General features: G+C 41.9%; 1 protein-coding gene and 1 long non-coding RNA gene across 7 annotated transcripts in view; one reads left to right on the top strand and one right to left on the bottom strand.

The window, feature by feature from the left end:
• Positions 1 to 1,033: 1,033 nt before the first annotated feature.
• Positions 1,034 to 10,121, bottom strand: LOC310676079. The gene is made up of 6 exons (XR_014510393.1): positions 9,658 to 10,121; positions 4,921 to 5,058; positions 3,410 to 4,077; positions 2,444 to 2,593; positions 1,554 to 2,052; positions 1,034 to 1,192 (listed from the first exon to the last, which is right to left on the bottom strand). It is a non-coding gene; the product is annotated as an uncharacterized lncRNA (long non-coding RNA).
• LOC310676047 (cystathionine beta-synthase-like) overlaps positions 6,272 to 21,719 on the top strand; it is a 28,493-nt gene continuing 13,045 nt past the window's right edge. Inside the window, exons 1-4 of one of the 6 annotated variants that reach the window (XM_083437353.1) lie at positions 6,272 to 6,294; positions 13,477 to 13,664; positions 18,638 to 18,744; positions 19,428 to 19,562. In XM_083437353.1, coding sequence (XP_083293479.1) covers positions 13,480 to 13,664; positions 18,638 to 18,744; positions 19,428 to 19,562 — 427 coding nt within the window. In that variant the 5' untranslated portion in view covers positions 6,272 to 6,294; positions 13,477 to 13,479. Of the gene's footprint in view, positions 6,299 to 11,308; positions 11,360 to 11,946; positions 11,956 to 12,363; positions 12,431 to 13,476; positions 13,665 to 18,637; positions 18,745 to 19,427; positions 19,563 to 21,719 lie in introns of those variants that run through there. The other 5 variants (XM_083437351.1, XM_083437348.1, XM_083437352.1 and 2 more) reach the window with 5 other exon arrangements.

Below are 21,719 nucleotides of genomic sequence, written 5' to 3'. Positions count from 1 at the left end.
TGGGTGTTAAATGGTGCCTCCTTGGAGGAGGATGTACACCAGACCATGAATTGTTCCCGAAGTGACCTTGATCTTCATGTTTACAAAACCAGAGAGGAGGCCGGCTTTATAAACTGTTGTACTGCAGCATCTCTGCACTCTCACTGAATTTCTTCATGCAGCATTTCCTTCTGTTTCTTGAACATCTCCACAAATGTGGTAGAGGATGTTGGAACTGCTTGCAGACACAAATCGGTTTTGTGGGTCAGGAGGAGTGGGCAGACTTCAGGATTGTTTAGGGCTTAGAACCTGAAGATTGGCCAACCTGAGCCATAACTAAGAAATATGCAGTCAGAATGAAATAGGATAATGCATTGGAGTTCATTCTGAACCTAGAAATTAGTTTTCAGTACTGGACTTAAGGTCCTTCCACATATAAATCCACTCTTGATTAACTTTTGCAGCAGCCTAGTTTAGGTGAGCAGCCTAGATTATTTCTTTTGTTAACACAGCTGACTCAGTAACACTTTGCTGATTGCTGAAAATTCACCAGGTATCGACCAGCAGACCCTGATCTACATTCTGCCCCCTCCCTATCTCAGGTGCTCTGCGATGTTAAAATGGCTGGTTTATTCTTTCCTTTTTAGGAAAATGGGGTCTAGTTGGATGGAGATGGGGCCAGATGGGGCCTTTTTTAAATCAGTCAGTGCAGCAGCTGACTGATTAAAAATGAGGCTGACCTCATTCACCCTATTTACGTGTAGGTGAAACAATAGGGTTAAGTTGAGCACAGTGTGTTCTGTGCTGTACTTGTTCTGTAGATAAATAGAGGACTTCAGTCCACAGCATTACTTTCATAAGTAATAAATATCCCCTTAGAAAAATAGTTCTGTGTCTTTACCTCTCAATTACTGGGTTGTCTGAGGAGACAAAGTTTAAAAAGATTACAAGTCTTTCCCAAAATCACCAGGAGTCCTTTCAATAGAGGTGCAATTAATGGAGAAAAATATATTTAAATTTTGTAAATGAATGCCACAATGATTAATATGGCAAGCTTTTTCAAAACAACAACCACCTACCTATATTTGTGGCACAGTTGCTGGGAAAGTTTCATCTACATGAGGAAAAGAGGAAGTGCACGATTCTTTTAAAAGTGAAGCGCCATTCTGCCCCCCCCCCCAAGATTTCCCCAAGAGCCTGTGAGAGGATTCTCCTCCTTCTGCCACCATAAAGGTAAAGGTACCCCTGCCCATACGGGCCAATCTTGACAGACTCTAGAGTTGTGCACTCTAGAGGCCGGGAGCCAGCGCTGTCCGCAGACACTTCCAGGTCACGTGGCCAGCGTGCCAAGCTGCATCTGGCAAGCCAGCGCAGCACACGGAACGCCGTTTACCTTCCCGCTATAAAGCGGTACCTATTTATCTACTTGCACCCGGGGGTGCTTTCGAACTGCTAGGTAGGCAGGCGCTGGGACCGAGCGACGGGAGCGCACCCCGCCGCGGGGATTCGAACGCTGATCATCCGACCATGCGATCGGCAAGTCCTAGGTGCTGAGGTTTTACCCACAGCGCCACCCGCGTGTGCCACCATACCACCTAGCAAATCAGCTGATGCCTTCAAGGAGCTCCCCATGCTGTGGGAATATTACCCAGGGTTCATGTTTACTTTTAGAAGTGAGGCACAGTGGAGACTATGATGTCTTTAGGACATATAATTTATTTATGCATATATACAACCTGAGCCTATGACGGAGGAGTTCACAGCATTAGCAAACCAAGAGATCTCTCTCTGCCTGCCGCGTTGCTTCTAGGTCACATCCTCAACTCTGGTTTTTGTCCTCACTACCTGGGAGTTGAGGGAGGAGCCCCACCCATTTGCCATCTCCTACAGAGACACTTAATTCCCCTTAATGGCACATTATCACCTCAGAGGAAGTTAGCTTGGCTACATTGGATTTTAACGTTTTCTGGATCCAGGGATTGGAGGGGCCTGGCACCCACAAACTCCTAACAACCAAGACATCTGGCCCCGGATGTACAAACAGCAAAATAAAGTTTCCTTGTAGAAAATTACCTAACAGACAAGTTAGAAAAGGCATTAGAACACACACAATCATAAACATAATGAAACACAATTACACTTTTAACCCCCTTAATGGTAAACTACCCAGGGTATCACCTCACTGGAAGCCACCTTGGCTTGATTTTAACACTTGCTGGATCCAGGGATTAGAGGGGTCTGGCGCCCGTCTTAACACCCCAAACCTCGATTAAATTCTAACATTTGCTAAATCCACAGATTGGAGAAATCAGGCACCCACAAATTCAGAACACTATATATCAGCCTACCAGTAGGTGACATTTATTTGTTCAATAAAAACAGATCTCTTGTCATTTAGTTCCAAAATTAATTTGCTAAGGTGACATTTTTCCAACTTCGCCGCATTAAGCAGTTGATCCCTTACCTTTCCTGCCCCGACCTGGCCACAGTGATCCATGCGACGGTCACCTCCAGGCTTGACTACTGTAATTCGCTCTACGCGGGGCTGCCCTTGAAACTGTTCCACAAACTCCAGTGGGTGCAGAATGCTGCAGCAAGGCTCCTCACGGGGTCCCTGCCGTGGGAGCATATTCACCCAGTGCTTTACCAGTTGCACTGGCTCCCAGTGGAGTAAAGGGTTAGGTTCAAGGTGCTGGTTTTGACCTTTAAAGCCCTTTGTGGCTTTGGGCCTTCGTATTTACAGGACCGCCTCTCCTGGTATGCCCCACAGAGGACCGTAAGGTCCATGAATAACCATAGTTTAGAGGTCCCAGCCCCTAAGGAAGTCAGACTATCCTCCACCAGGGCCCAGGGCCTTTTCATTGATGGCTCCGACCTGGTGGAATGCTCTGTCCCATGAGACTAGGGCCCTTCAGGATTTAAGCTCCTTCCATCGGGCCTGTAAGACAGAGCTATTCCACCTGGCCTTTAATTTGAATTCAGCCTGATCTTTTATTTCCCTTCTCTTCCCTCCCCCTCTCCTTTTATGAAGATTACCCGCTTTGAGACCCCACAGCTAATTCTCCCCTGGCCCAAGTAGGACTAATTCAGCCAGCTAGTCCTGGTGACTAATGCTTATTAGATGGATTTTCCCCAAATTGATTTCTGAACTTTGTACTGTATTTTATGCTGCTTTTACAATTATGTGTTTTAAATTTGTTGTTAGCCGCCCTGAGCCCAGTTTTCTGAACGGGAAGGGTGGGGCATAAATAAAAAAATATTATTATTATTATTATAGGCTTCAAAGCTTATCAAGGTGGTTAAGTGCACAGAGTATAGCAGTGTGTGTGCATCTGTGTGTGTGCCCTTGGACTCTAATCTGTACCTTAACTGTAGTTTTATGGCTTATGGTCTAAGAGCCATGAAGAATCAAAAGGAAAGATGCAATTACTTGGGGCATGTGCAAAAAGTCCACTTGGAGCCCGTCCTCTTTGGATCTAATCTAGAATAAGACAGCAAAAGGGGTAGTAAAAATCCACAGGAGTAAAATGTGATCATTATTAGCCATGAGACTAAACAGAACTTCAAGGCAGTATCCAAAGTTCCCATTCTTGTTAAAAGAAATAGGCGGCATTATTGTCACAACAAATATGAAAAGTTGCCCTTCTTTTTCATCTTCTTGCCCTAGCTTGCATGTGTTTGAGTAGCAGCCTTCTAACAGCCTGCAGTTTTACTGTATATTGTCTGTTTCCGCCCACTGTTCCCACACTCTGGGTGATATGCCAATTGTGGTAAGTGGTATTTCTTATTCTATCTTAGGTTAAATTATCAGCATCACTCTCTATTGAATGGCTCAGGCCACATGCAAAGCACTGTTCTCACTTCTAAGTGCTGTATTTTGTGAAGGATTTTGACAAACTAAGGTGTCCAGAAGTGGATGACTAAAATGGTCTGGAAATCAAGTCCTATGTGGAACAGTTGAAAGAGCTGGTTATGTTTAGTGTGGAGAAGAGAAGATCAAAGGGGACCATGACAGCGGTTCTCTGATATCTGAAGGGTTGTTAAAGATGCAGAAGATTTGTTGCTTCACAGGGCAGGACTAAAGCCCAGGGGTGGGAACTGCAAGAAAGTGAAGTGCAGGTTGACATTAGAAAAAAGGCTATTTGGCGGAGGAACAGACTACATTGAGAAGTGCTCTCTGTGCAAGGAAAATGGTTATAATTTTCATTAGGCTACTTGGGAGGCAAGCCAGTACACACAATGACGAAAACAAGATCAGTGTCCCATAATGGGTTAGAACTGGCTGTGTGTTTTCAAGGAAACTTCAAGGAACGAGCTCTAGATGGCCTAATGCAGACATCCTTAAAGTAGCCTTACATTCTGTCTTCTCTGTTCTTGAGAGGTGATCCTTACCAAACTTTTAAAATTCAGGTTGTCCCCATGTCTCCTGGCAGAGGCTCTGTGCCTTGAACAATAGGCCAAAATGCAATGGGTGAAGCTTTGCCACCCCAGCAATTCCCTATTAGGAGTTTCTGCCTGCCTGTTAAAGGCCTCAGAAGCTTGCCAGAAAGAGGCGACCATCCTGTTCATAATGCAGCCTTCCCGAGACTTGGGTACCCAGATGTTGCAGGATTACAGTCGCCATCAGTTCTAGCCAGCATGGCCAATAGTCAAAGATGATGGGACTTAAATATTGAGGGACTTAAAGTTGGGGAGGAGTGCTCCAATGTTCGAAACAGTTTTCTTTCTGGCAGCTTTGATGCCAGTGGAAGTTCTGAACACACCCAACCACAAGGAGATTGCAAATGTTAAATGACATGGTAGTTATATCCGCATAATCTTGCTTCTCCCTTGCCCATCAATTCTGGGCTGTTTGCATTTTACAGCTTGTTTGTTACGTAAAAGAAAGATAAGGGTTATATAACCTTACAACACGTTTTTTACTGTTACGCATAAAAATACCTTGTGGAAGGTGTCTATGAACTCCATGCCCTAGATACTTTCTTTAGACATATTTCCACTGACATAAAGTGGAATGGATAGTAGCAATCAACAGCCCTCTCTTTTAAAGTCACCTCGGTTAGTGCAAATCACTGCCTCCTGTGGAAGTGAGTTCCACAGTTTAACAGTGTGCTGTGTGAAGAAGTACAATAACACTTTTATCATCTTCGCAATATGCTGCAGGTTCCAGTTATTCTGGTGGAAGGGAAGGGGCTACATGGCAGCAGCTGGTGGGACCAGAACCCAAAGACTACATGGGAGACAAGCCAGTATACATAAACTCATAGAGCTGCAAAGTTGGAAGGAATCCCAAGGGTCATCTAGCCCAACCCCACAATGCAGGTATCACAGCTAACGAATATGTGACAGAATCTGTTTAAAAAATCTTCCACCATCTTCCATAGTAGCCCGTTCTCAATGTCAGAAAGTTCTTCCCAATGTTTAATTGGAATCTCCTTTCCTGCAATTTGAATCCATGATGCTGTATAGCCTCTACACAATTTGGGGGGTTAACCCTTCAGGATGAATGTGCAGTAAACAGGCTACGTGGAAGAAACCACTATCAAGGAGCTACCTTTTAAAAGTTACCGGTAACAGAAACTGGCTAGTCTTGGTTGTTTCTCATATTATCTAAAGCACATTACTTGAACAGAGATGATTCTACAGAAGGCTTTTTTTCATCTGGAACTCAGTTCTGTCACCTCTCAGGTGGGCACTATTGCCGTTATAAGAGAACAAGCTCCAGCACTTCTTTTTCTAGAAATACAGTGGTACCTCGGGCTAAGAACTTAATTCATTCTGGAGGTCCGTTCTTAACCTGAAACTGTTCTTAACCTGAGGTACCACTTTAACTAATGGGGCCTCCCGCTGCCGCCACTGCGTGATTTCTGTTCTCATCCTGAAGCAAAGTTCTTAACCCGAGGTACTATTTCTGGATTAGCGGAGTCTGTAACCTGAAGCGTCTGTAACCTGAAGCGTCTGTAACCCGAGGTACCACTGTATAACACTGGTTCTACAATGTCAGGGAGCGAAACAAGCAAACAGGGATAGGTATCTTTCTCTTCTAGAACTTTTGTGTTTTCTTGCAATCAAGATTGACTGAACTTAGGTATGAGAGCGACTGCTGGAAAAATATTCATATCCCACTTGCAGCTCAGTGCTACCTGGAGTGTAATTGTACTTTGAATACGAATAAACAGATGTGGGTCAAGGGGAGCCAATCATTGTGCTTTGAGCAGTGTTCTAAGGAGGCTTATCAGCTTCCTGGATCATAGACACAGATATAACTGAGCAGCCAAAAGCATTAAGAGGCACTCACAGCAAGCAAGCTGACAGGTGAGTCGTCCTTTCTGATAGCTCAGTGCTTAGGTTCACCCTTTTAATGGATTTAGTATCCTTTGTGTTGATTCACTTATGTCTGTGGCTTTTTTTCTTTTCTTGCTTGATTGATTGATGTTTACTGATTATCTGACATTTAAAGAGGTGGGTGAGATTGCAAAATGAGCATTTTTTATGCAAGTTACTGAAAAATAATCTAGAAGTTCCAGGATTTTCATATTAGGACTACTAGATGAGGAAACTAGAAAAGTTTGGCAAATCTTCTTTATTATGCTAAACCCTTCTTTATTATTTTATTTGATACAACTTGGGGGATTTCTGCAGAAAATTAAGAAATATTATTGTCACATATCCCTATAATCTAAATAATCAGTTTATTACCTTTAAAGCTATTTAAACATTAACCAAGGCCTCCTGTGAAACTATTTGAATCTTTAAACTAATGCCTTCCAAGTGTCTTCCATATCTGTTAATATAATGTAGCACTCTTCCCACCACCTCCACCTTGTGATTTCTTATCATTTCATTCTTTGCTATGAAGAAATTCCATGTTTATTTGCACATGGATCTTTTCTGTAGCTTAAATATCTAAACGTAGGAGACGATAGACAAATTTTGGAAAACACAAGAGTTGCTTAAAACCACCAAACCATTGCAAACATGGGACAAGGATGCATGCTGTACAGAAACCAGCTAACAAAAGCAGTTGTTGAAGGGAGACAGGCTGTTTGTTGTAAATAGTTGCCATTGCAAGATGCCACAAGCAAATTTATCAAATTATTTAGGCAGCTCAGCCCAAACATGGCAGCCATCAGATATCAAGTATCAATGCATTGTTTTAAAAAGGAAGTGTTATTTAATTTTACTTCAAAAACATTTCCATTGAGGAAGTATACAAAGAGCAACAAACAATATATAGTGTACAAAACTGTCCAATTCTTCCTGGGAGCAAATTTGTGCTACAAGGAAATTACCGTAAGTGGATCTTCTCTGGTAAGTATGGGGAAGGCATTCTTTGAAAGTAGAAGGTGGCAGTGTCTCCCAGACAGGTAACTCAGAGAAATAATCAGGGAGGCCAAAACTTATCTTAAGATAGTGGTAAAACTGAGAAAACTGTGTGGTGTGTGTAGCACGTAGCTGTCCCAAGACCCTTTGGTTTGTCTTTTTAATACACTGCCTTGTTTCACTACAAGAAACAGCTTCTAAAACCTTAAGGGAGAAGGACCTCACATTTACCATATTTTTCACTTGTTCCAAATAGCTTTTTTGGGTGGGAGGGGTGAGTTTTACATTTTTACAAGGTGTACAAAAATGCACATACTGAAGCAAAATGTTCATAAAAATGCACATATTAGTGACGAAAGCATGCAATAATTATATTAGGAAAAATTGTTTTGCAAAAATGAGCATATTAGGGGAAATGGCATACAAACTTGTGTACGTTAGGATAAATTCACACTACAAGCCTGATAAATTTTTATAAGGAGTTTTTGTATTACAAAAAGAATTACAAGCCGATGTGGAAATGTGGAGAATTGAACTTAAAATGGGAAATGGTGAGAAACGGCGGGAATCAGAAATGGACAGATTTGCCCATACCTATCTGCCAGAGGCGAGACTGTGGAAGACTTTCCTAGTGGCTACCCACTGCAGGTTGGATGGGAATAGGTGGCTAGTTTGTTCTGCATGCGATGAAACTGCGGCATCCCACGTACTTAGTTGTGTACTTAGTTACCAATTGCAATGTGAACAATTACAAACTTGCACAAATTAATTGACTCACCTTCCAAACTACGTTTGTCCTTAAGCATACCATAGCAGTTGTGCATCTGCTTAGGGTTCTTTATAAAAGTGTACCCTCAATGTTGTGATAGGAATTTTGAGGGCTTACTAGCTGCTTTGCTTCTCAATATTCTCTGGTTGGCCTCTGTTATTTTCTCCTACCAATAGGGAACCTATGTAAGGACTCTATATGGGCTCTTGGATACCCCATAAGGGAAAAGAGCAGATTTTTGTTTACAACAATGTAAGAAATTTTTTTGGTAGTTTTTTTTAAAAAAAGTATTTATATTGATTCAGAGTTCTTTTTGTTTTTAAAAAAGTATTTAGCACATGCCTTAAAGTTTGGCTCAAATTATATGAAATCACATGTCCTGGATTGGGTAATAGACCAATAATATTCAAATATTTCAGACCCACAACTCACCCTTAACTTCTACCTACATAAGACACAATTTAAATTTTGGGTGTTTTTTTTTTACTATTTGTGTCCATCTTTTCCCTAGTTTGTGGGAGCTGTTGTGACCAAATAGAAAATACATTACTGTGTGTGTGTGTGTGTGTTTCTATAGTGTATGTGTTTTATCATTTGCATGTTAACGGTTTCTAATAAACCCAGACTAAACAAATAAATGTAATCTAACAAAAGAAGTTTAATGTTTAATGACCAGACTTATTTCCCTGATAGCTGGGAATTTCTTTTGCCTTTAAAATAAGCATCAAAATTTGAGGAGGTGACACACGCTTCCGGTGCAATCATATACAAGTAAACTCAGAATAAATCCTCACCAAATTGGTGGGATTTACTACCATGCAAGGGCACGTGGATTGCAGTCTTCAAAACTTAAGGGAGGGAGGAAATAATTTTGGAACCAGTTTTGTCGTTTGCATTTGTAGGAGCCAAAGAGACTGCAGGCACAGAACTGTGAGCTGGTTGAAGATGATGCACCCAAGGGTGCAGGATCTTTCCTGAGCATCAGGTGCAGGTTTGGCAACCTTGTTGCCTCCTATAGGTGTGTCACTTTGCATCCAACATGGTCTGCATGTATATTTGTAAATAAAATGGTTATCACACAGACACCATTAATAACACTCTCATTCAGAGGAAACAAAACCGTTCAAGGAAGTGGAGAGCATATATCAGTAATATATGCTGCTGCAAAGCCTCCCCCCCCCATCATGCCACCCCCAATACTTCACTCGCCCCCCCCCCCCATAAAGGTCAATGATTCTGGCCTTCTCAACCCTCCCAGCACAACTTCGTTTGCAAACATTCTGCTTTGTGTCCTGTGTGGTTAGTTTTCTGGTTAAGAAAGCCAGCTACTGATAATACTTAAGTTTATCTCTGCTTTGTGCATAAGTGACTTTGCTCACAGGATTAATTTTCTACATTGGGCAGTCACCAGTTTCCACCAAGAAAGCTGATGGATCCAAAACGAGAACAGCCATTTCCAAACTATTTTAAAAGCACCCTTCAAAGTGCAAATCTAGGATTGCCTCTTGAGCTTGTACTGCTTTGTTATGACTGGGGCGAGGGAAGGGGCACCTTGAAGAAGCAGTATTCAACTAAGGGAAGCTTACCTTTGAGTAGACATGCATAAGATAGCAGAACTCTGGAAAATTGCCAGACGTCTTGCAATGGTTGGATGTAATCCTCACCTTTGACCATTGCACATTGCAGAGAGGTGTGTCTCTTCAGCCATTTCCTGGTTGCTTGAGCTGTTTCTGGCTGCTACACCTTTAAAAAATGTGACTAATATAATGTCAACATTAGTTATCAGACCTAGTATTGGAAGAAGTCAGTCTTGGGTAGATACTTTTAGCTCTGTCTCTTTTAAACCAAGGGCTTGCTGACAACAACATGCTCAGAATCTGATTTGTATCACATATGAAAGATTAAAAAACCTGTATCTTTTACTTGGAGAGATATGTAATTTTAAATGAGGGCTAGCTCAGACTTCACAACCTATGCTGGTCATAATTGGTCCTGACAGCTATGCAGAATGAGGAAGGAATTGCCCAAGCACACTGGAGCAATCTCCAAAATAGAGGCAACTGGAAGGTGGAACATGTACCGTACTTGGTGATAACATGCTATCTGTAAAGAGAATTGCAAAGTAGGCTGATGGCTGGTGCAAGTGACTGTGAGGGGTGTGTCACATACACCTGTGACTTGCTCTGCAGAGCAAAGGGTTGTATCTGCTGCACCTTTCACTCCATTAGTTCTGAGAGGTCAGGATCTGAGAGAGAGAATGTGCCTGTTCTGGAGTGTATTGCACTTTGAAAACCAGGGAACAGTGCCAAATGTCATAAACACCAGCATACTTACTGTGCCATTGTGCAGTGTGACTCCCATGCCCTGATTGTGCTTTCGATATGTGGCAAATACACAATTGATACAACATTTAAACACACAGACTGGTTTTCCCCAATGCCCTACTCATCGTTGTATCCAATCCGACCCCTGATTTGGAGCAAGGCTCCCTCAGATAACCTTGGTACATGAATACTCACTTTGTTCCCTAAAGTAATCTGGGCCATGACCACATATGTCTTTAAATGTTAAAACCAGCACCTTGAGGCAGAGGGCCTTCTCAGTAGTAGCGCCTGCCCTGTGGAATGCCCTCCCATCAAGGCAATAAACAACTATCTAACTTTTAGAAGTAAGTTTTTAATGTTTGATGTTCTATTGTGCCTTTAATTCTGTTAGGAGCTACCCAGAGTGGCTGGGGAAACCCAACCAGATAGGCAGGGTATTAATAATAATAATAATAATAATAATAATAACAAATTTATTCTGAGAAACAAAGGGAAAGCCATTGTAATTCTTTCAACACAGTTGCTATGTTGCTCCCATTGGCTCATTTCCACCAGATAGTGTGCGGCCACACTTAGAACCAACTGAAATTTCCGAAGACTCTTCAAAGGCAGCCTTATGGAAAATAGCAAGTAGGCCAGGGAGATTGCCAAGGCATGAATCACAGAAGCAAGCAGCAAAGGGAAGATAGGCTTTGTATAGCCAGACAACCCCCATACTAGTATACTTCCGTGTTCCTATAGCGTTCCTCAAATGACATCACTCACAATCGCCTTCATGATCACAGACTTGTGATAATCAAAACTGACTGAGTCCCATACACGTTGTGGCAGTTGTGCCACCTGGCAAACTGCCGAGCAATTATCACTTGGCAGAGTTTCGGCGGCGTTTTACGCCTGTGATCCCAAGTTGGGATTCAAAAAGAGGGCAATGACTTCGCACCTGAGTTCATTAAAGGAATATGAGGTATAATCTGTCTTCTGTTTCTCGCATGGGCTTCTGCCTGGACTCTGCGCCTTTATGTGATGCAAAGTTTCACTAAAAGCCTCAGTAGCACTGCTAGGCGGAAGTATGGGGAAATGAAGGATGACGCCATTAAGAAAACGTGGTGTCAATGGGATTTCCCATCCAACTCCCCCGGAAGCAAATACTAGCTTCAAAGGAGGGGTGCCTCAGGACCAAGGACCATGACAAGAGAAGAAAGGGTTAAACTCCCCTTCCACACCTGCCAAAGTTCCCATCAATTATTAGTTCCCACACAAATGGCCTTTGGATGGAAAAGCTGCATATTAAATCCTAAAAAACACTAAAATCTTTGGCCCATAGTTTACTGGACCCAAAGGCTTTTTTTCTTTGATAGACACAGTTAAAATATTGAACTAAGTAAAGTAGGACACTTTTTCCAAAAGTGGAAAGGTAGGGTAATCTTTTTCCAAAATTACAAATAATAACATTTTTTAAAAATAGCAAGAGACTCTTTGAAAATTGCTCAAGCAAACCCAAGCTTGGTTGTACACAGGTTTGCTTGTTCCCTGAATTAAAATGACCAGCCAAAAGTCAGGGTAAGTATCCAAAATGGAAGCTGCATTCTTAGATTTCAGGCTTTGGCAGCCTTCTTTCTAAAGGTAATGGATGTGAAGAATGGAATGGAATTGCTTTATTGAAAGAACTGCTCCTTGGCATGTCAAAACCTTCATGAAAGGGTGAACTATCCCTTACTTTCAAGCTTTCACAGCAGCTTCAAATTGTATAACTTTTATCAATTAAGGTTGTTGATACCCTGTAAAGATGCCGTTGGTTGAACCTTGGCCCTGTTGAAGTCAATAACCTGCAATTACTTCAGATTTAACCGTAGTCTGACCCTTTTAGATATTTCTTAATCATACCTTTGAACTCAGGATGAAGTGAATTGTGGAAAACACAAGATAATCTTGAAGACGTCTCTCAGAGCATTGGAGCTCTCTATCTAGCCTGTCACTCAGGACCATGGAACCTGGTTGAATTCACAAGTGTCTGCAGCTGAGAATGGCATTCTTGGTAGAGATTATTTCCAGAAGGGCAGCTGTATTAGTCTGTTGCAGCACAAAGCAAGAAACAGTCCTGTGGCAGTTTAAAGATGAACACACTTACTACGGCATAAACTTTGTGTGGATTAGAGTCCACTAGATCTGATGCATAAATTGTTTTGCTGAGTAAACATACATAGTTGGTTTTGTTTTGGAGATGGGGGCAAAATCAGTTTGAAGTCACAAGGAAAGGAAACGCAGAAATTGCAGAGGCAATGCTATTACACCAGGAACTGCAATATTAAAAAACCAGCAGGAGAACTTTTTAACTGTAGCTGAAAGTGGCAAAACTAGAACGAAGGAAGTTCTGTGGAAAGTTGCAATGTGAATGTGTGAGATTGCAATTCATCAAGAGGGACAGTTGTGGGGTTTGTTGGTTTGTTAGTTATTTAGTTAGCTAGTTTTCAAAAAAAATCATGCTACATAAGTTAATTTGCTTACTAATGCTAGGATGTCTAGATTATCAACAACTGTTTTGTGAATAATTAGTGTTAATTATGTAATTATGACCATCCTGTTACTTTTTGCATTTCACTTCTCTTTGGCCTCACTGTTAGTGTTTACAATCTCTACCCCCCCCCCCCCGAGTTTGTGCTTCTGGGATATCACTTAATGAATTTGATGAAGTCAATTGTAGTCTACAGAAGCTTATACACAATAAATTTGTTTGTCTTTAAGATGCCACAGGGCTCTGTATTGTAGAGAGGAATCTCATAGCAAACGTGAAGATCTGAAGTGATTTGACAGGATGGCAATTCTCTGTTGCATAGAGATTTGCCAGAGTCTAGGCTTCAATTTCTGGCTTGTGAGCTTGATGGGCCCGGTCACATTCATTAATGTTCAGCTGTTTTAGAAAAATAATAATTTACTACTTCCTTTTTCAAAGACAGCATGCCAGAAATTGTAACAAATACATTAATAAGCACATATCTGACACTTCAACCCCACCCCCCATTAGAGTTGAAGAACTGAACTTGTTTATCCATATGCTTCCACCACTTTCCTCTCTTTCTGTAGGTGATGATGGCTTCTGTGTTCACATCCAACAAAACGATCAGGGTTTGCCCTTTCCTCAACGGAGATATCGAAAACCCAGAGACCAAAACTAACAACAGCAACACATGGATTCGTCCTAATTTGCCCAGCAGATGTACATGGAAACCAGGAAAACCCATCTCAGAATCACCTCACAGCTATGTGCCTATGTAAGTAGCATTTAGAATTTTAAAAAATTCTTCTCAATGTCCACTCCCACCTTGAGAGGTTCCTCCTAAATATATATTGTATGAATCACAAAGTAGATGTTCATAAGTGGTATTGTGAGCATATTCCAGTATAGTTTCAGATCAGAGATTCAGCATGTGGTTTTCATGCTTTCCGCCCAATCTAGTTTATTAGGATTTTCACATTATTACTAGCGACCAGTACAGTCCCTTACTCCCACTCCCCACTCCTAGATTCCCTCCCTCCAACCCCCCTCTCTCTTTTTAGCTACAATATTTTCATCATTGATATTCAATTGTTCAGCATGCTATACAGTACTTAAGCTGCACACATATATTCTATACCTGTACATCTATCTGTATACGTATGTACATGTACATCTGGTTAAACATCTGAGTAAACCAAATGCATAAACACCTATGTATCGGTAAGCCTTTGGCAAAATGGTACCTTCCATAAGTTTTGGACTATCATTTGCATCACAGATTAAAAACAATTGGATGGCACCAGGTTGGTTCTATACTAAAGTTCTGGTCATTTCCTTCAGAGCCTAATTTGGATGAGCCTAATTTGTCCACACAAATGGCTTCTTATTCTTTGTTGGTTCCCAGCTTTTGAATTACAAAAAGAAGACATTGCGAAGTGTCCCAGGAACCATGATGAACATACATATTTCCATTGCACGTTGGTCCTCCAAGGCTTTCTTCAGATTTGAGGGGCCCTGGCCAGAGTATCTTTGGGTGGGCCTACTCCTCTGTCAGTGAGCCCAGGTAGGCTTAACTGTCAGTGGTGGCAGTTTCCTGAATATTCCTGCATGACTGGGCCTTTTAATTCCTCACTGTGCTCCAAGGTGATGCTTGGTCAAGGACATGGTGGGGAATTAAAAAGGCGATGAGATCCCACAGCCTGGTGCTGCTTGGAGTGCTGGTCCCTCCTCTTCCCCTCCCCCCACCCCCAAAAAATTGAGGGGCAGACATCTGCAGTGTGATCTGCCAGGGTGCTGGAACCCAGAAGTTACTCAAGAATGGGAGGTGTTGATGGTGACCCCCTGTGAAACACATTTATGATGATGGGAAAAGCAGGGAAAAAACACCCTATGTCTCCAGACTGGGAGACTTGGAAATGACCATCCAAATCACTGAAACCGGAACTTCTATGGTTGTGTTTGTGCTCCAATTTACTGTGCATTCACTGCATTTCCATTGCTGGGGTTTTTATTCCATGTTCACACAACTCTTCAGAATGCATATCTGTCCTGCACTTCGTTGTGAAATACTGCTGTTCGAAGCATTGTATCTCAAACCAGCTTTACATCCTTTGGAGTCCCTTAAGCAGTTCCTAATTCATCTCCAGCCAAGGTGCAAATACCTTTGCATAAAGTAAATACATCTCCTTCCCGGCAGCGAACGTCAATGAAGCCACACTAACATGAACAGCTGGGGGGGGGAGAGAGTGCTGTGAAACACACAAGTGAAACAACTGCACTGTGCTCTAAGGCGGTAATGTGGACAAGTCCTACATTTAAAAGAGATTGAGAAGAGCAGCTGCAGTGTGGCACAGACTCATTCTCATCTGAGTTTCAAAATGTAAACAGTAATGAGTGGCAGCCTTAAGGCTTCCCTCTAATCTGTCTTTCATGGTAGCTGGTTTGTGTGAAATGATAATAGCTATTCACTGCATAAGCGAAAGAGCAGTAAATCTGTTTAGAAATTGCTCGGGGAGGTGATCTGTCTGAGAGCAGAGCTGCGGCTTCCCCTATCACAAGACCCACCTGAACCAGCAGTTTGGAAGTAGTGCTTCGTTCAGCTTTTCCACGTATGAAAAAGGCTGTTAGAAATACAGTGGTACCTCGGATTAAGTACTTAATTCGTTCCGTACTTAACCTGAAACTGTTCTTAACCTGAAGCACCACTTTAGCTAATGGGGCCTCCTGCTGGTGCTGCACTGCCACTGCGCGATTTCTGTTCTCATCCTGAGGTAAAGTTCTTAACCTGAGGTACTATTTCTGGGTTAGCGGAGTCTGTAACCTGAAGTGTATGTAACCCGAGGTACCACTGTAGTTCTCAAAAATCAGAAGCACTTCTGGGGGTCCTGTTTATTTCATAACAAAGGGAATTGGAGGAAACAGCATTTTGGGCAAAAGGGCTGATTTATCCTCTCAATCTGACATAAATGAATTAATTTTGGAACAATTATGAAGAGGCTTTATAAATAAAAGAAGACATTCCTTCCATGTCATCAGATAAGGTAGCATTGGTTGTTGCAATGTGTTCTTTTTACAATATAACTGGTTCACCTTCTTGCAACTGCCCAGTACGCTTAAGAGTAGTAGCTTATTTCCATCTCACGACTCAAAACCAAACCAAAGCAAATTGTTGGGGGGAAGGTAATGAAATTCTCTTGCTTCTGCCAAGATCTACAAACCACCATCAAATTTAGCAACACCAAAGTATTTCCTAGCTGTCCATTGTAAGGATTTTTTAAAAAAATCATTAAACTATAAGAGAGGAAGGCGGAAGAAAGAAACCGTGTTCTTCTTTATTAAATGTGTAGGGTGTGCAAGAGCTCTACACTTCACAAAGTAAAACAGAGTTTTCTGCTCTAACCTGTGCAAGATAACATAGATCTGTAACCGAATGCTTCCTGTAGTAAAATGAGTTAATGATAAGCAGGAGGATTTAGAAGTCATTTGGGATATCCTGGTGACTTGTTTGTTTAAAATGTTAGCTCTATCTCTTCTAAGTACAATATGTCCTAAATGTTAAAGCACCATAAATCTCCAGACATACCTACCTAGCTCAGGTGGGGAGGGGGCGCAATTTTCTCAAGGAAGGACTTTTTTTTAGGATCGCTTTTCACTGCTAAGCAATGTATCGTCACTGGGGAAAGTGGAATTATTTTACCATGATGAAGGGATACTGTGATCTGAAGCAGTTTGTGGGATGTGGGAGTTGCATGAGAATCATAAACACTTAGTTAGGGGAACATCTCAGGTACGATTAATATCAGTTTAAAACATTGTTCATTTTTCTTGATAATTTTGCTAATTAGAAAACTGTTTTCTCCAAGAGTTCACTATGCGTTCTCCTCTGTCTGGCAAACTTGTCACTGCTGAATGTTGCTCCTTTCTCATACATGAAATGAAAACTGCAAGTAGCTGAGGCAGTCAGTTTCAAAGCACACGCACGATAAATTCCAGTCCCCTAAGAATATTCCAAAACATTTAATTCAAAGAAAAGCCCCTAGAGGGAGCTCTTTTACATATTCTCTAAGAAGCTGTGCCGTGCCAAATTTATGGGATTGGAAAACTCTGTGATTTCTTATACAAAAAAGGCCTGATCCACACCTCTTGGATTAATTTGCTGTCCACCCAATCTTGCATTTCTCCAGATGTTCAACCAGAGCTTACACAGATATAAATGGTCATTTTCGACCCGTATTTTGAGAGGAAAGTACTTATCTAAATACCCATGAAAAGGTTGTAGCTGAGCAGTAGAGCATTAGCTTTATTATTATTATTATTATTATTATTATTATTATTAAATTACATTTGCATACTGGGCAGACGATACTATGCAGACCAGCTTCCTGTGTTCTTATAGCAGTTAAGTATTTAAGTACACAGAATCACAGAGTTGTAAAGTTGGAAGGGAACCAAAGGGTCATCTACACCAACCCTCTGCAATACATATTTTGAGAGCATTAAAAAACCCCACAAAGATTCATGTGGAACTAGAACTGGAAAAGCTATGAGTAAGAACATGCAAATGTGACATGGAATTGAAATAAGCATAGTCCCCTATCCCTATCCCGAAGCCCAGCCTAGTAGTCAGACTGTGCATTCTCTACAGAGGCCAGCCCCATTCTGAGCTGCCCACATGCGCCTGCCACATAACCCATTGGTCAGGTGCTCAATAGGCACGCATTGCTACCCTGCATGCAGACAGGTGTACATGCTTTGAGCTCCTCTATTCAGCAGAAGGATCCTGATTGGGCCAGGATCCCCTTTCATCTAGAGGAGCTCTATAGGTGTCTTCACCTAGGGATGCTTAACTCCAGTTCTTTTTTCCTGGCGGGACACAGGGGTTTGTATACCCCTAAACATTTTGTGAATCTAAGTTTGGCCTCATTGAGGGACAGTATTTCAATAAGAGTAGGAAAATGAGAGTACCCCTAAACATTTTTAAAGAAAAGAATAAGCACTGTTTAACCCTTTTCAGCCAGCAGCGGGCGTGACCAAAGTGGCTAATACTTTCTCTCTCACACACACTTAGGGATGGGGAGGAAATTCAATTTGGTTCACATTTAAAGTGGAACCTACCTCACACACACAGTTTCTGAAACAGTGCACAACTTGAAAAACAGTCATCCTTCAAAATTCGCACTTATCCGAATTTTTCAGTTCCACACTACAGCCAAGGAATGTGTACAAAAGTGTATTATACTAAGGGAAATTGCTTTTTAAAAAATGTGTATGTTAGGCAAAAACTACATGCCGAAATGTGTACATTAGGATATTTTTTCACAAATACACTGGTGAATTTTCATTTATATAAAAAAATCACAATTGTTATGGAAATGTGGAAAATGGAAGATTGGGGGGGGGGGGGTTTGAGAGAAACTAAAACTTACAGATTCTCCCATCCCTATCCACCATACATACTGTACTCATAACACACACACACAAATGTATTTTGAAGAATCTAAAATCATTGTGAATGTTGGTCAATATAGTATTATCTCATTCTAGAAGTAATCTGCCCTGAGACCTTATGGTGAACAGAGATATTTTAAATATTAAATGTTATAGAAATGCTGAAACAAACAAACAAGTTCCTCAAATGTTGCTGTGTGGCTCTTAGTCGTTAATATATAAAAATGTTTATTTTGAAACTCCACAAAAAACTTTTTTTGTTCCATAAATTATTCCATTTTGTTCTTTCTCCTAATGCAGTCCAAAAGAACCAAAGATTCTGTCATCTATTTTGGAGAAAATTGGACACACCCCTCTGGTCCGTGTCAACAAGATTTCAAAAGCCCATGGGCTGAAGTGTGAGCTCTGTGAGTGTCCTTTTGTTTTCATTCCACTTGTCAGATTTTTTCCTGTATGCTGTGTTACAGGAGTTCAAAGTATCAGTGATGGGGGAAAAGGGTCATTTAAGCATACAGACCCTACTAAGGAATGATTTGTGCAGAATGCTGGGAAACGGAGGTAAATGGGTGCTTTGGGAGCTGCTGAAAGTGGGCTTTGAGCCCTTTCAGTTAAGACCTGCCCTTACTTGTATGACATCAAGCGAAGGGTGAGTGGGCATGGCTTACCCCCAAAAGCCTCGTGGACCAAATGAGGAAGCCTGGAGGTCCAAGACTGGCATACAAGCTGGAGGGTCCCTGCTATTTACACATAGCAATATTTTGCAGTGCTAACTGAGATCAGAGGTAAATGAATCTAGAGAAGGGAACCAAAGCCTTATTACAAATAGTTTATTTTTAGCCACGATAAGGGCTATTAGCTACTTTGGGAATTGTTAGGGGTCTCCTGAAACTTCTCAGCACCCTTAACAAACTGTGCTTTCAGGGTTCTTAGGGGGTTCTTAGTGGTATGATACTGCTCTGTGTAGAAGGCTGGTTTTAAGACCAGTGTCTTAAAAAAACAAACAAAATTACTTCTTAGAAAACGTGATAACAACAGTAATAAGGGATCTTCAGTCCATGTTCTAATGTGTGAGCTTGATGTGAAATTCCAGTGGCCAAGTGTGAGTATTTCAATGCTGGAGGAAGTGTCAAAGACCGAATGTCCTTGAGGATGATAGAAGATGCAGAAAGAGCTGGTACTCTGAAGCCAGGAGACACACTCATTGAGCCTACTTCAGGAAACACAGGTGAGGAGAAGCAAATAGCTTTTGTGCTTTTTAAAACAGCCTTTCCACATGGCAAAAGACACCCTTTGTTTTATCTTTAACATTACATTTGTGCCAGTACTGTGATATGATCGTCCACCTCCATAGAATGGATGCTCTGCTACATGGATCCCCTTGACACCAATGCCCTCCTTGTCTTTGATCATTTTCTCCCCACAACAACATCATCATCACCATCATCATTATTGAAGAAATATGTGTGCTTTGGAGCCGATGAAGTGGTGCACACGGTTCTATAACAGCTTTAAAGGACATTTTAAAACAACCACAAATTTAAAAACAGGAAAGGTTCACAAATGGAGATTTCTCCAAGGGACGAGGTCTGTAATGGTTTAAGAGCTGTATGAAGATGTCCGTGAGTTGTCACCGCTGGATGCAAGGCTTTATGTAGCAAAGAATTAAACCAAAAATAATAAAAGTACTTTTTTCTTAAGTTAACCCAAAAGTTATTTTTTAAATATGCACACATAATATATACATGCATGCATACAGAATTATATGAATATTGTATATGCATTCTGGGCAAATGCACCAAATGGATCTATTCTCCAGTTCCTCAGTCTAAAGTGTGAGAAGATCCCATCGGCAGGTCAGTGTGTCTCCTCGTGCTTCCCAAAGGGATTACGTCTTCAATCCTATTCATTTTGTTCTGTCCTGGCATGCTGAATGAGATCACTGGGAGGAGGAGGAGGAGGAGGAGGAGGCACAAGATGGAGCCCTTGCGATCTCTGTGCACTTCAGGAAGTCTCTCGCTTCACCCACAGCAGTGGAAATCAGTGTGTGTTGCTCCTGTGCTCTGCATTGTATTCCTGAGCATTTGTTTGATCTTGGTCAAATATAGCAGCCATTTCTATAAAACTCCATTGCCGACAGGATATGGAAACTCCGGGTGGTGGGCAAATCCACCCATTATTCCCCATAGCAGAGAAATCCGTGATTCGTTTCTGAATCCGCTTTGCTTCTCCTCTTGCACTGACACCTAATGCTAAAGCCCCAGTCGGCCTCCTCATCTCAATGAGGGACAGCTGCCTCGGCCATTCATTCCCAATGAAACCTGAGTGCACAAGCACACTGCAAACTAGTCATGGGAAGGGCTTAACATCTGTGCCGTTTTTGTTCTGCACACACACGGATTAGGTGCAATTTGCTTTCATGCCCTATACTGTAGGAAACACAATTATCCCCTTTGTTTCTGCTTTGCTTGTTAGAAAGAGACTACTCCAATCTCTTTTTTCCTGTAAGCATGCTGCAAGGCTTTATGATCTCATCAACCTTACTCCACCGAGTCTTGAAAAACATAAACCGTTCTTTTATGCTTCTCAGCGTTCCAATTTATTCAGATCAAAGAGCTACAGAAGTCTCTGCGCAGTCGTAGGGTGAACCGGTGGCCATCTTGAAAGTGTAATTGAGCAACCCCCAGGGCTCCAGCCAACAATTTTCTGATATTAGAAACCATACCAGACCCTGCTGAGCTTTGCGAATGCGCTAGCAGTTTTATTGCTGCGCCACATCCTGTCTATCTAAAAGTCAGGGCTTGGAATGGACCAAGATCTTGCCTAGGACTTGGGCACTGCTCTGCTTCTCCTTTGCCATTATGATCTTCTCTCATAGGGAAGACAGGAGGCGGAGGGGGCATGAGGTCTGAACAACTGCCTCCTTTCCTACAGACCCCTCCAGGTGTTAAGGTCAACAGAGGGGACCCATTTGTTAGTTCCACCAGTTCCACCTCCCTCAGAAGTCCATGAAGTGGTGGCCTGGGAAAGAGCATTCTCTGTGGCAGCCACTTAGTTGTGGAATTCCCTCCCCACAGAGGTGTTTGTGGCTTTTTCACTATACAGTCGTACCTTGGTTCCTGAATGCCTTGGAACTCGTACATTTTGGCTCCTGAACGATCAAAAACCGGAAGTGAGTGTTCCAGTTTTTGAACCATTTTCAGAAGCCGAAGGTCCGGCATGGCTTCCGCAGCTTCTGATTGGCTGCAGGATGCTCCTGCAGCCAATCGGAAGCTGTGCCTTGCTTTTCGAATGGTTCTGGGAGTCAGAGGGACTCCCGGAATGCATTCTGTTCGAGAACCAAGGTATGACTGTACACCTTTCAGTGAATGCTGAAGACCTACCT

This window comes from Podarcis tiliguerta (assembly GCF_965153285.1).
Source record: "Podarcis tiliguerta genome assembly, chromosome: 4".
In the NCBI taxonomy this organism is placed as follows: Eukaryota; Metazoa; Chordata; class Lepidosauria; order Squamata; family Lacertidae; genus Podarcis; species Podarcis tiliguerta.
The sequence above is the reverse complement of the archived record's forward strand: the minus strand, read 5'-3'. Positions and strand labels throughout refer to the sequence as shown.